General features: G+C 38.2%; 1 protein-coding gene across 1 annotated transcript in view; it reads right to left on the bottom strand.

Annotated features, from left to right (window-relative positions):
• The window catches only part of LOC137498528 (uncharacterized), a 77,592-nt gene extending 65,364 nt beyond the window's left edge, over positions 1-12,228 (bottom strand). The window contains exon 1 of the mRNA XM_068226129.1: positions 12,018-12,228. Coding sequence (XP_068082230.1) covers positions 12,018-12,228 — 211 coding nt within the window. The remainder of the gene's footprint in view (positions 1-12,017) is intronic.
• Positions 12,229-13,997: the final 1,769 nt, after the last annotated feature.

Genomic DNA, 13,997 nt, shown 5'->3' with positions numbered 1-13,997 from the left:
TTGTTCCAAATGCTGAACTAACATTTTTATGCCATGAAAACATAAGACGAATGGGCAAATTACGTGAACGATATAAAGAAAAATGAAAGAGTTTTGTGGAAAGCAGACGAATTACAGGACGATGTCGACGATGAAAAGTTTTTAATACGACTTTCTTCATCGTCCGGATCATCCTCAAGTTCATCTCCCGAACCCGTTTCATATAAAGCGGGAACATCAGGCCTTGCAGAAATATTAGAAGGTGTACGTCCAATGTCTGAGAGCAATGCCACTGATTAAGGTATGTTGTGTTTATTTTACCATCCTACAAATATTAATTTATGAATGAATGAACTTAAAATTACAAAATTACAAGCGAAAAATGTGGAACTGTGACGCCCTGTTTGAGTCACACTCGAGTGTGATCTTCACAAGTCGATTTCGCAACAGCGCGCTCCATCTACGCTGTACTGCAATTTAAGGTTGGAACGCTCTATAGGTTCCGTGTCCACATATTTTTTACCCATTCAAACACTCATTTTAAAACATTCTTATCGCTCCTCTCGGGAATGAATATTAACGTAGTCAAGCTGCACACTGCGCACCGAGATCTAAAGCAAAATAAGTTTTAAAATATGTGAGATTATTAAAGACTGTCAGTCCACCTCTGTGGTGTAGTTGTTAGTGCGATTAACTGCCGCACCCGGAGCCTCGGGTTCGACTCCCGGCTCTGCCACGATATTTGAAAAGTGGTACGAAGGCTAGAACGGGGTCCACTCAGCCTCGGGAGATCAACTCAGTACAGGAGGTTCGATTCCCTCTTCAGCCATCCTCGAAGTGGTTTTCCGTGGTTTCCCACTTCTCCTCCGGGCAAATGCCACGGCGGCTTCCTTCCTTCTTCCTTGTCTATCCCTTCAAATATTTCCATCCCCCCACAAAGCCGCTGTTCCGCATAGCAGGTGAGGCCGCCTGGGCGAGGTACTTGTCATCCTCCCCAGTTGTATCCCGCGACCCAGAGTCTGAAGCTCCAGGACACTGCCCTTGAGGCGGTAAGGGTGGGATCCCTCGCTGAGTCCGAGGGAAAAACCTACCCTGGAGGGTAAACAGATAAAGGAGAAGAAGTAATTCACATTGATTTCTTCGATAAGAAAGAACTAAGAATGTTTTCTTCTTCAGGACCGAAACTCATAGTTATGGTACACATTATTTTTTAAGGGAAGGTTGTGTACCGGTGACTCTTCAGCTTTCGATTTTGAAAACTGAGCTCACCATGAGCCCACAATACTGGAGTATGTACCGCTAAACGATAACTGATCAAGTCATATTACTTATACAACCAATATTACTGTTATCTTCCTGGTGCAGAAGACTGGAAAATTACCATGATTGCTCGTAACGACATGCATTGTTCGCGGTACAGAGATAGCTACATACTGCAAGTGTCGAGAAGTGCATCGTGCTAACTCCGATGTTCCTCTCATACACAAGAATGTGAATTATTTTTCTTATTTATAGCGTAAGCTTCAGTTGAAATATGTTATCAACCCTTCCTATTATCATTTTTTGTTTGGTGTCAGTATATTCCATCAATGTCGACCATGAACATCACCAAAAATGGATTCATTCTCATTCGGAGAGAAGTTGTGTATAAATGTGAAGTGTGTCTGGACTCTTTTCAACTTCAGACGGAGGATGGACCTTTCATCTGCAGGTACGTAACTTATAGAGTGAGCTAGCTCCATGTCCTTGTTGAAAGGCACGTTATTTGAACATGTATGTAATTATTATTATTATTATTATTATTATTATTATTATTATTATTATTATTATTATTATTGTATGTATGTTAGGTGTTCAGCCCGAAGGCTGGTTTGAACCTCTGCAGCTCCGCCAACAGCTGTCATAAATAGCCTAGGCATCACTGAAGAGGCGTACTAGGGAAATGAGGAGTGAGGTAGTTTCCCGTTGCTTTCCTCACCGAGCCAGCCGTTGCTATTACATATCAGTCTGCCAAGCCCACTGAAATGCATGCACCAACCGACCCTATGAGTGATATTTTTACACCATTCATAACTTTCACTTTCATATTGTCAAAGCCAAGGATGAGACTGAGACAGGTCAACGAAAGTAGCATATTTGTTATAGCCCGTACCAGAAGACATAGTGCACTGTAAACACTACATCTCGCCAGCAAAGGCATTTATTATTATTATTATTATTATTATTATTATTATTATTATTATTATTATTATTATTATTATTATTATTATTATTATTATTACTATTATTATTATTATTGAAAGAGTGAGCTGAAGTGCACATGTTGTCTACTTTATTCCATTATAATTTTGAATCTCACTAATACATGTTCATATATGACATGCATGTAAAGGAATAGTTTCGAGCTGCAGTTGGAGACAGATTATATTGGCTGGACAGTCTCATGAAGTTTCAAAGTCAGAATTTTGGTTGTAACTCTCTCCCTGCGTACGACTGAATTGTAAGAATGGTGTCAGATCATTAGACCGAAAATATAAAAGAGTTGTGAAGGTATTTATTTACGGTGTCTTAGGAAAACGTTATAGAATAACCTTTGTGAATATAGTAAGGATAATTTTTTTTTGGTCCACCGTACAATAGCTATGTACAAACGAAGAAAAAAATATTTCGTATACCTGTATAGTCACGATTTATAACGTGATTCTAATATCTACAGCAACACTAAAATTATTTTCTAAATGTGTGCAGAAGTGCCGTAATAGCAGTTAAAAGAAGTGAGAACACTGCCCTTGAGGTGGTAGAGATGGGATTCCTCGCTGAATACGAGGGAGAAACAACCCTGGAGGGTAAACGGATTAAGAAAGAAAGAAAAAAAGAAGAAAAATTGAATTTAGTTTCAAAGGGACCCAGTATTCTCCCTAGAACCTTTTTAATGGGCGGACCGCCCTGGCGTTTTTACAGACCGCCCCCGCCGGGCTGAGTGGCTCAGACGGTTAAGGCGCTGGCCTTCTGACTCCAACTTGGCAGGTTCGATCCTGGCTCAGTCCGGTGGTATTTGAAGGTGCTCAAATACGTCAGCCTCGTGCCGGTAGATTTACTGGCACGTAAAAAGAACTCCTGCGGGACCAAATTCCGGCACCTCGGCGTCTCCGAAAACCGTAAAAGAGTAGTTAGTGGGACGTAAAACAAATAACATTATTATTATTATTATTATTATTACAGACCGCCCAGCTAATATAACCTAGATATGTGCTAGTTCCATAATATGTTTGAGCCGTTTACTGTTTCAAATTTCATTTTAAATACTGTAAAACTGTTTATTTAAATGACAAATCTTCGAATCTTTATTATTGTCAGAATAATCGCACCAATTACATCGGAGTTTAAATGTTTAGCTTGATTACCACATAGTGTCGTACGCGACCGGTGCCTGGATTAGCGTGGAATCGCATGCGATTCCGCATGACGTCACAAACCCGTATGGTACTCCACAGCAACGAAATGGTAAGCCCCAGTGCTACATGATTATGAATGAACAGTGAACTCTAGAATACTCTGTTATGTCTTGTTTGTGATAACAGTAAAATAGTTCAATTTTGCAGTTAATGTTTACTTGTCTGATAGTATTAATACCCTGAGAGGAATAAACTGAAATTTCATCATATCCATTTCTTACACCCTATTTCTCGCCCGGCTACTCATTCCTGACACCCGGCTGACAAAACTTTCTGGGGAGAACACTGACCCATTACACAAAACTACAATAATTAACAATTGATGCCTCATTAGTTACTTGATGTGTGTGGGACAGTTTCATATTTTTGTACTTCGTTAATACTGAAGAAATGTTCATCAGGTAATAGTTTTCACCAGGTACTTCTAATGACACTTCCTTCAAATGAAATGAAATGAAATGAATGGAATAAAGTATTTCGTTAAGAACTCTGCACGTGCAATACAAGGTTATTTATTACAATTTAATATAATTTTCTTTTGAAAAATACCGGTCTAACCTGAGCTTATAATTGAAATTTATTTGCCACCATAGGACTACACATTATTATTATTATTATTATTATTATTATTATTATTATTATTATTATTATTATTATTATTATTATTATTCATCTGTTTACCCTCCAGGTTCGGCTTTTCCCTCGGACTGAGCGAGGGATCCCACCTCTACCGCCTCAAGGGCAGTGTCCTGGAGCTTCAGACTCTCGGTCGGGGGATACAACTGGGGAGTATGACCAGTACCTCGCCCAGGCGGCCTCACCTGCTATAGTGACCAGGGGCCTAGTAGGGGGATGGGAAGATTGGAAGGGATAGGCAAGGATGAGGGAAGGAAGCGGTCGTGGCCTTAAGATAGGTACCATCCCGGCATTTGCCTGGAGGTGAAGTGGGAAACCACGGAAAACCACTTCGAGGATGGCTGAGGTGGGAATCGAACCCGCCTCTACTCAGTTGACCTCCCGAGGCTGAGTGGACCCCGTTCCAGCCCTCGTACCACTTTTCAAATTTCGTGGCAGAGCCGGGAATCGAACCCGGACCTCCGGGGGTGGCAGCTAATCACGCTAACCACTACACCACAGAGGCGGCATTATTATTATTATTATTATTATTATTATTATTATTATTATTATTATTATTATTATTATTATTATTATTATTATTCATGAGAAAAGTTAAATTCATGCCTGAAACTGTTTCGGAAGAATGGACATTGTGTTTTTGAGAGTCAATCACCATCTGAACCCCTTATGGGAGAAATATTTCGAAGTATACGATATTTTACACCTAAGACTGTAACGGTTCAAATCCCGTTACAAGATGATATCTGTATTTTTATTATTGTATGATTTTATCTGTATTATTATTATTATTATTATTATTATTATTATTATTATTATTATGTCAGTGTTATTATTATTTTATCTGTGATATTGTACTATTATTGTAATTATCCGTTTTATTCAATTTTGCAATTGCCTGTTGCTTGCAAGATTGCACTTAGATGTATACACATATACGTATGTGTAGTATAACACTCAATACCTGTACAGTGAGAATTGTTGTATATATCAGAGATTGGAAGTGACGTTGTTATATTGCGACACCACTGGCGATTCTGCCAAGTCATCGCCGAGCCATGGCTACGTCATTGTATTTATTTAGAATATGCGCGCACGGTGTCATCGCCGCGGGGCTATTTCACCACTGTGTGTAATATCTGTCGCGTAGGTGGGAGTATGTCATTGTTATTTCTGGAGATTACGTAGTTGTGTCAACCAAAGTCTATATAAGGTGGATGCACATTGTAGCGTCAGTCATTACTTATACGGATGCAGTACAGTGAAGTAGTCTACTAGATCAAGAGGCCTTAAGTGGTCAGCCAACCAGTGTGAACGAGAGATGGTGAAGACTCAGTGAGCCATTATTGGTCATTGAGAGAGTGAGACCAAATGGTTGGTCCGTCACTTAGTGGAAGACGCGGACGCAAGGCTTACCAAGGAGTCAGAGAGGGCAACCCTGGACCTACCAAGAGGTCATACCATATTGATTTACAAAGAAGTCAGATGATATGGAGAAGAAGCAGTCTCAAGGATGTATCACCACGTTAGGCGTGACACATCTACAGTAAACACCAGAGCAATGGATTACGTCGTAATTACACTCAAAGTGTTAAAGGTACAGTCAAGTGAATCAGTGAGGGAAATATTTCGTATAAATTGTTAAATGTCCGGTCAAGTAGAATTCAAATTCATGCTAAGTTTCTTTCAGTTGCAATGTCATAATTTCATATTCTCATCTGTTTTATCGCAACAAGACTCACTATTTTTTTGATATATTATTTAAAGAATATATATTGTTCTATCAAACGAATTCATAGTTTCATTTCATTGACAGTAAAATATCTTAACCTCAAAATTAATGGGGAAACCGAACGCCAATCTCCTTTTCCCAGAACTTATATGGTATGTTGTCAAAAGTAAGCTTATTACCCCACACCTTAGAGATGGTCAAGAGTCTCATTCTATTATTGCTGTACTGAGTGACAGCTGGCGCCCTTCAAATAACGTATGTGTAAGTAAGCAGGTAACAAGTAAGTGTGAGTACAAGGTTCGACGAGTGTGTATTTTATTTAATGAATATTAATTTTCATAATTTCCATTTTAAATGCAGATATTCAGATTTTTCAAGTTAAAATTCAGATTAATATGTTTGTAAAGTTAGGCAGCGAGTCAGGAACATGTTCTCATTTTGGCCCCGCAACGTGGTGCACGAAGAAATTCAGAATTTGGTCTGAATGACAGCATATCATAGGTTCATTTGGGAAGAGTATGCGCATTTAAACCAACGGAAATTATTACCGGTAAATATCAGGAGGGTAATTTTGTGAAATATATTTGTATTTTGGGGATATGTCAAGGGATTTGAAGAGGGAAATTAATTTGAGATCGCGTACTATCACTAGTGAACCAAAGATGGACAAGGAAGACAATAACAAGTCATGTGACGACGAGGTCATTGCTTCGGCGGACATCCAAGGTGATATTCAGAGTAGGGAGCAGGTGAATACGATGAAAGCTTCTGTGGTAATTCAGGAAAGTGCAGAAATTGAGAAGCACACTGAAACTCAAAAGGAAATCGCGGGGGGAATGAACCAAGATTTTTTTAATTTGCTGATGGCCAGATTTACCGAGTTCAGTAATGAAAATAAGAAGCTCAGTGAAAATAATCAGAAACGTATGGAGGAAAAGATTGATACGAGTAGTGAAAATAGTAAGAAAGAGATAAGTAATAAAATGGAAGCAATGATTGGTATTAGTAATGAAAATAATAAGAAACAAATGGAAGAATTAATTGGCAGAAATAAAGAAAATTTTAATGCGATTAGTGATAAATTAGATAGGTTAAGTAAATCACTAGATTCTAAAATAGATACTAAGATAGTAGAGGTAACTGGTCAAATATACAAGTTAGAAAATAAGTTTAATAAAGTGTGTGTTGACCTTAGAGGAGAAAGGGAGTTGAGTCGGAGCGGTTTTCATACTCAAATTGAGCATGTCAAAGGAACATGTACAAACAAGATCATACTGTTAAGTAATAAGATTTCGAGTAATAAGGAAGAAATTCATGAGGTAGTCGAGAAAAGATTGGACAAGATTTACAATGCAGTTGGGGAAGAGATGGGGGAACAGATTAGTAGAAATGAGCAAAGTGAAAGCAATCTTGTGGAGGTCACTGAACTACGGAACGAACAGGAAATGCTATCACAGCAGGTGAGAGAGAGAGAGGAAGAATTGCAGGAAGACGTGAGAATAGTGGAAGAGAATTCTGAGAGAGCAGCGGAAGAAGAAGAAGAAGAAGAAGGAGAAGAAGAAGTTGTGAACTGCCAGGGATTGATTCGGCAGGAATTTGAATTTGCAGGTGAGATGACGGGAGAAATGATAGTGGTGAGTGGTTTGTTCAGTAGGGATCGTGATTTAACCAAGTTTTCTGGAAAACAGTTTAATTCTATAGAATTTGTAAAAGTAGTTGAGAAAATATTTTCTAGTAAGTTGAGGAATAATGTTATTGAATGGGAATACGTGTTGGAGATTTTGTCTAATGTTTTTATCGGTGAAAGTAAAATATGTTTTCGAGTGTACTGGGATAATATGTCTAATTTAGGAGAATTGAAAGACAAGTTCGTTGATAGGATTTGGAAGGAATGTGTGGAAGGGTGCGCGCGCGAGAGAGAGCGCATGATGTCTAGGGAAAGTAGTGTAGCAGAGAGAAGGGGAAAAATGTTAGCCGTGTATCAGAGGAGACGGGGTGATCATGATCCGCAGAGGATTAATAGTTGTGTTGATGGTGATAGTGGTCGGAAGAGTAATCAGAGAGAATTAGAAAATGGGAGGCGTATGGATTTGAGTTGTGAGAGAGAGGATCAGAAGAGTAATCAGAGAGAATCGGAAGATGGGAGGCGTATGGATTTGAGTTGTGAGAGAGAGTATCAGAAGAGTAATCAGAGAGAATCGGAAGATGGGAGGCGTATGTATTTGAGTTATGAGAGAGAAGGTCAGAAGAGTAATCAGAGAGAATCGGAAGATGGGAGGCGTATGTATTTGAGTTATGAGAGAGAAGGTCAGAGGAGTAATCAGAGAGAATCGGAAGATGGGAGGCGTATGTATTTGAGTTATGAGAGAGAAGGTCAGAGGAGTAATCAGAGAGAATCGGAAGATGGGAGGCGTACGGATTTGAGTTATCAGAGGGATTATGATAAGCCGAATATGAATGTTATCCAGGTGTCGTTATCGAGTCAGAGTATTTCAGATTCACAAGGAATCGGATAAATTAAGTGAACAGTCTGAAGGTAGTAGATGAACAGGTATGTAGTATAAGTAGTTATGTAGTGAAAGTAGATTTAAGAGTACAGTGTGATTGTGACCGAAGTAATGTTAAGTGAGATATTTAAGTAATGACGTAGTCGTAGATCAGGCAGTAATTAATGGTAGCAGTAAGTTAGACCTAAGAAGTGTTCTGGTAAGTGATGTAAGTACTTGTAATGCCGAGAATGTGATGTAAGTAGTGAGGGAATAACTCCGATGATGGAAATTGTGATATGAAGAAGGTAAGTGAAGGTACTATCAGATCTTATAACAGCCGTTGGGTGAGTCAAAATAAATTAATAGCGGTACCAATCATAAGTAAAGATAATTGTAAGTTTCAACTATGTCTTGTTGTACCCGAACTTGTGTATTCAGTTGTTTTAGGAGCTGACTTGGTTGCAAATCATGGAAGTAGAATAGACTTTAATTTAGGTAGTGTGTGTTTGTTCTATGAGGAAACTAGCAAAGAAGTACGTGTTAATTATGATGGTCTGAGGTAAGTGTGTTGGTGACGTGTGTTCTTTGAAATATATGAGAGGTAAGTGAAGTTGTTCCTAGTGAGAGGAAATGTGTTGTTGGGTGTGTTACGTGTCTATACGATCAGGATCTGAGGGATCGTCGGTATGAGGCAGTGACGTGAGGTAATTTGAGTGAATTACAGGAGGAGTAATTGTGTTCGATGTTAGGTAAGCATCGAGATGTATTTAGTGGTAAGTGAGGAAGAACACGTATTTGAACATAAATTTGTAGTGGATGACCATTCATCATTTGTGGGAGGTAAGTACCCCATTCAACTTAAAAATGCTAGTGACGTCTAAGAACAAATAAACATTATGCTGGATTACGGAATAATTGAACCATCTTGTAGCCATAGTATTAATTCTTTAATTATTGTTGCCAAGAAGGATGTGATTTATTGATATGTAAGTTAATAAGGGCAAAATTGATTCGTTTGAGTGACAGAGTGCTACTCAGAGTTCCATTTCATCATCTGCAGAGGCGGGAAATATGTTGAAGTTATATTTTTGTATCAGGGGTATTTCACTATTGTGAACCGTATCGGGAAGTGTGCATGTTCTTTAAAAGATCAGGAAGGGGATATTGTCGGTATTTATAGTATAATCAATGTAAAGAAGTACTTCACGTGAGATTTGTTGAAATAAGAGTAAGATGATTAAATTTTGTGAGAAACTGGCAAAATAAAACTAACATCTGCGATATGCGTGTGAACCAAGTGTCGTATTGGTGCATTGGAAGAATAAGTGCTACATTGTCATGTTCTGTGTGACAAAACTGAGAACAGGACATTGGACAGTTATCTGCGATAACCATATGCGAGAAAAGTTCTCATATAAGTGATATTTCACAAAATATTTTGATATGTAAAAAAAAAAAAAAAAAAAAAAAGGAGAAGAATGTTGTATATTGATTGAAAATTATTTGTGTGTGTTAAATCAAGTGCTATACTCTTGTGATTTGTATGAGAGAAAGAGAGAGAATGGGACACTGGACAGTTATCTACGATGGCAATGTGCGAGAAGAATTCTCATATTTGTGATATTTTATAAAATGTATGGATGCTGAAAAAGAAAATTATTGTTGTATACTCATTTAAAGTGTTTATCTGTGTCAGTGTTATATATATAATTTTGTTCATAAATCAATCGATTCTTTGTTCTTCGATTTATTTATGAGGGAGGCGAATTGTAACGGTTCAAATCCCGTTACAAGATGATATCTGTATTTTTATTATTGTATGATTTTATCTGTATTATTATTATTATTATTATTATTATTATTATTATTATTATTATTATTATTATTATTATTATTATTATGTCAGTGTTATTATTATTTTATCTGTGATATTGTACTATTATTGTAATTATCCGTTTTATTCAATTTTGCAATTGCCTGTTGCTTGCAAGATTGCACTTAGATGTATACACATATACGTATGTGTAGTATAACACTCAATACCTGTACAGTGAGAATTGTTGTATATATCAGAGATTGGAAGTGACGTTGTTATATTGCGACACCACTGGCGATTCTGCCAAGTCATCGCCGAGCCATGGCTACGTCATTGTATTTATTTAGAATATGCGCGCACGGTGTCATCGCCGCGGGGCTATTTCACCACTGTGTGTAATATCTGTCGCGTAGGTGGGAGTATGTCATTGTTATTTCTGGAGATTACGTAGTTGTGTCAACCAAAGTCTATATAAGGTGGATGCACATTGTAGCGTCAGTCATTACTTATACGGATGCAGTACAGTGAAGTAGTCTACTAGATCAAGAGGCCTTAAGTGGTCAGCCAACCAGTGTGAACGAGAGATGGTGAAGACTCAGTGAGCCATTATTGGTCATTGAGAGAGTGAGACCAAATGGTTGGTCCGTCACTTAGTGGAAGACGCGGACGCAAGGCTTACCAAGGAGTCAGAGAGGGCAACCCTGGACCTACCAAGAGGTCATACCATATTGACTTACAAAGAAGTCAGATGATATGGAGAAGAAGCAGTCTCAAGGATGTATCACCACGTTAGGCGTGACACATCTACAGTAAACACCAGAGCAATGGATTACGTCGTAATTACACTCAAAGTGTTAAAGGTACAGTCAAGTGAATCAGTGAGGGAAATATTTCGTATAAATTGTTAAATGTCCGGTCAAGTAGAATTCAAATTCATGCTAAGTTTCTTTCAGTTGCAATGTCATAATTTCATATTCTCATCTGTTTTATCGCAACAAGACTCACTATTTTTTTGATATATTATTTAAAGAATATATATTGTTCTATCAAACGAATTCATAGTTTCATTTCATTGACAGTAAAATATCTTAACCTCAAAATTAATGGGGAAACCGAACGCCAATCTCCTTTTCCCAGAACTTATATGGTATGTTGTCAAAAGTAAGCTTATTACCCCACACCTTAGAGATGGTCAAGAGTCTCATTCTATTATTGCTGTACTGAGTGACAGCTGGCGCCCTTCAAATAACGTATGTGTAAGTAAGCAGGTAACAAGTAAGTGTGAGTACAAGGTTCGACGAGTGTGTATTTTATTTAATGAATATTAATTTTCATAATTTCCATTTTAAATGCAGATATTCAGATTTTTCAAGTTAAAATTCAGATTAATATGTTTGTAAAGTTAGGCAGCGAGTCAGGAACATGTTCTCAAGACATAAAAGAAAACACTTCTCGACAAATTACAACTTTGTACGCCAAACTGGTTTGGAGGGATGAATAATTTCGTTTACGGAGCTAACCTCATTTGACACTTTAGGGGTGGAACATTAGAAAGTATTTCCTATTTCACATCTAGGATTTAAAATATATACCGCTATTTGGAATTTTGTCTTCTTACGTTAAACCATTTCGGAGGAAGGAATGAATATGTATTTTTCGGATCTTAAGCCACATTAGTCCGCCCTTAAAACTTTTAATTCAGGATACAGCTATATACAGATATTTACATATTATGACAAGCTCCAGCTCGAAAGTCTAAGGTGTAAGATAAAAGACTTCGTCCAGTGGAGCGTTATCCGGAAGCGTGTCCATAACGCTGGCACCATTTCCTCGCTGGATAGCAATTCCTATCCGCTGCCTCAGGAATTATGTTGATCAGGAGTCTCCAGTGATTGCTGATAGTTGTTTACCAATATCTAAAATCAGACTTCTAGCCTTTTGACACCACGACCCCATCGTTTCGACTGCGAATACCACAAGGATGTAGTTATCCGTTACTGCTCTGTATTTCGCCCGTTTATTGCCCACGACCAATTCCGCAGCAGAACCAGCAGCCTTGCAAGTGTGAGGCAAATGAGATGGTGCTAGAGTATCGACACACGTGATCTGCCTTTGTTCCATGGGACTAAAGTCAGACCTTCAGGGCGTTTTCCGTCTGTGCGACTAATTCCACTCGGTTCTAGGACAGAAGGGACATCGATAGATGTAAAAGCTCTTTTGATGTCATTCAGTGTCTTGAAAATCGACCAGCACTCTTAGGGCAACTTAAAGCATGGCAGCCAAAACGTCGACTTCCGCTCCACATATGCACTTATGTGACTGCCAAATTTTGCAACCAAGACGTACGCCGATTGCGATTTTAAACATGTTATCCATAAGTGTGCCCACATTGGGTGACGGAAAAGCCTTTAATAATAATAATAATAATAATAATAATAATAATAATAATAATAATAATAATAATAATAATAATAATAATAATAATAATAATAATAATAATAATAATAATAATAATAATAACAAGCAAATGTAGCCGTTCTTCGCTACGGTACTTTACATTGTATACGGACATCGATGTAAATTACTGTACACGCAGTGAATAAGATTTTTAATATTGCATGTCCCTTAGCGTTATCCAGAAATAGCAGGGGGAGGTTCCCATACGCTGTTTCCAATTTAAAGTGCGAGTTGCGGAGTTGTGATGATAACGGCAGGTTCACTTGCCTACTGTCATTCACAATCGAGCAGGCAAATTTTCATTATAATGGGGGGGCCCCATTACTTACTGCAAGGTCGAAATCGATTTGGGGAGTTTGCGTTACAATGGCAGGCGCCCTTTCGTACATCCAGACAGATTACAGTTGAGGAGTTTTTATTATAATAGCAGTCACCTTCCATGCTGCCAGTCCAAATTGAGTGCTGTTATAAATATAATGACAGGCCCCTTTTCTTAATGACAGTCACACCGAGTTGGTGAGTTTCCATTATAATAGCAAGGCCACTATGCCTAATACCAGTCACATTTTACATGGGTAAATTTGTTTATAATGGCGGGCACACTTGCCTACTCCCAAACACAATCGGTTAGGGGAGTTTTAAGCAAAATTGCATGCTCCCTTGACTTCTGCCAGTCAAATCGAGAAGGGAATTATTCATTAAAATGGTAGTCCATCCTTACAAATGCTAGTTACAAAGGAGCTGAAGAAGGATCCCATCCGTGCTGCCAGTCAAAGTAGATGTGGAGAATAATGATTACATTAGCAGAAGCCTCCTGCTGAGAGTCAAAAGTGACTGAATGGGTTGCTATATTTGTAGAAAATAGATCTCAGAGAATTAGAGTAGGCGAGGCTTTATCTGACCCTGTAATAATTAAGACGGTAATTCCTCAAGGCAGTATTATTGGACCCTTATGTTTTCTTATATATATAAATGATATGAGTAAAGAAGTGGAATCAGAGATAAGACTTTTTTCGGATGATGTTATTCTGTATAGAGTAATAATTAAGTTTCAAGATTGTAAGCAACTGCAAAATGACTTCGATAATGTTGTGAGATGGACAGCAGGCAATGGTATGATGATAAACGGGGTTAAAAGTCAGGTTGTGAGTTTCACAGATAGGAAAAATCCTCTCTGTTTTAATTACTGCTTTGATGGGGTGAAAGTTCCTTTTGGGGAACAATGTAAGCATCTAGGTGTTAATATAAGAAAAGATCTTCTTTGGATAATCACATAAATGGGATTGTAAATAAAGGGTACAATCTCTACACATGCTTATGAGGGTATTTAGGGGTTGTAGTAAGGATGTTAAAGGAGAGGGTACATAAGTCTCTGGTAAGACCCCATCTAGAGTACGGTTCCAGTGTATGGGACCCTCACCAGGATTACTTGA

Source organism: Anabrus simplex, chromosome 1 (assembly GCF_040414725.1).
Source record: "Anabrus simplex isolate iqAnaSimp1 chromosome 1, ASM4041472v1, whole genome shotgun sequence".
NCBI lineage: Eukaryota > Metazoa > Arthropoda > Insecta > Orthoptera > Tettigoniidae > Anabrus > Anabrus simplex.
Note: the sequence above shows the minus strand (reverse complement) of the source record. Positions and strands in the feature narration are given on the sequence as shown.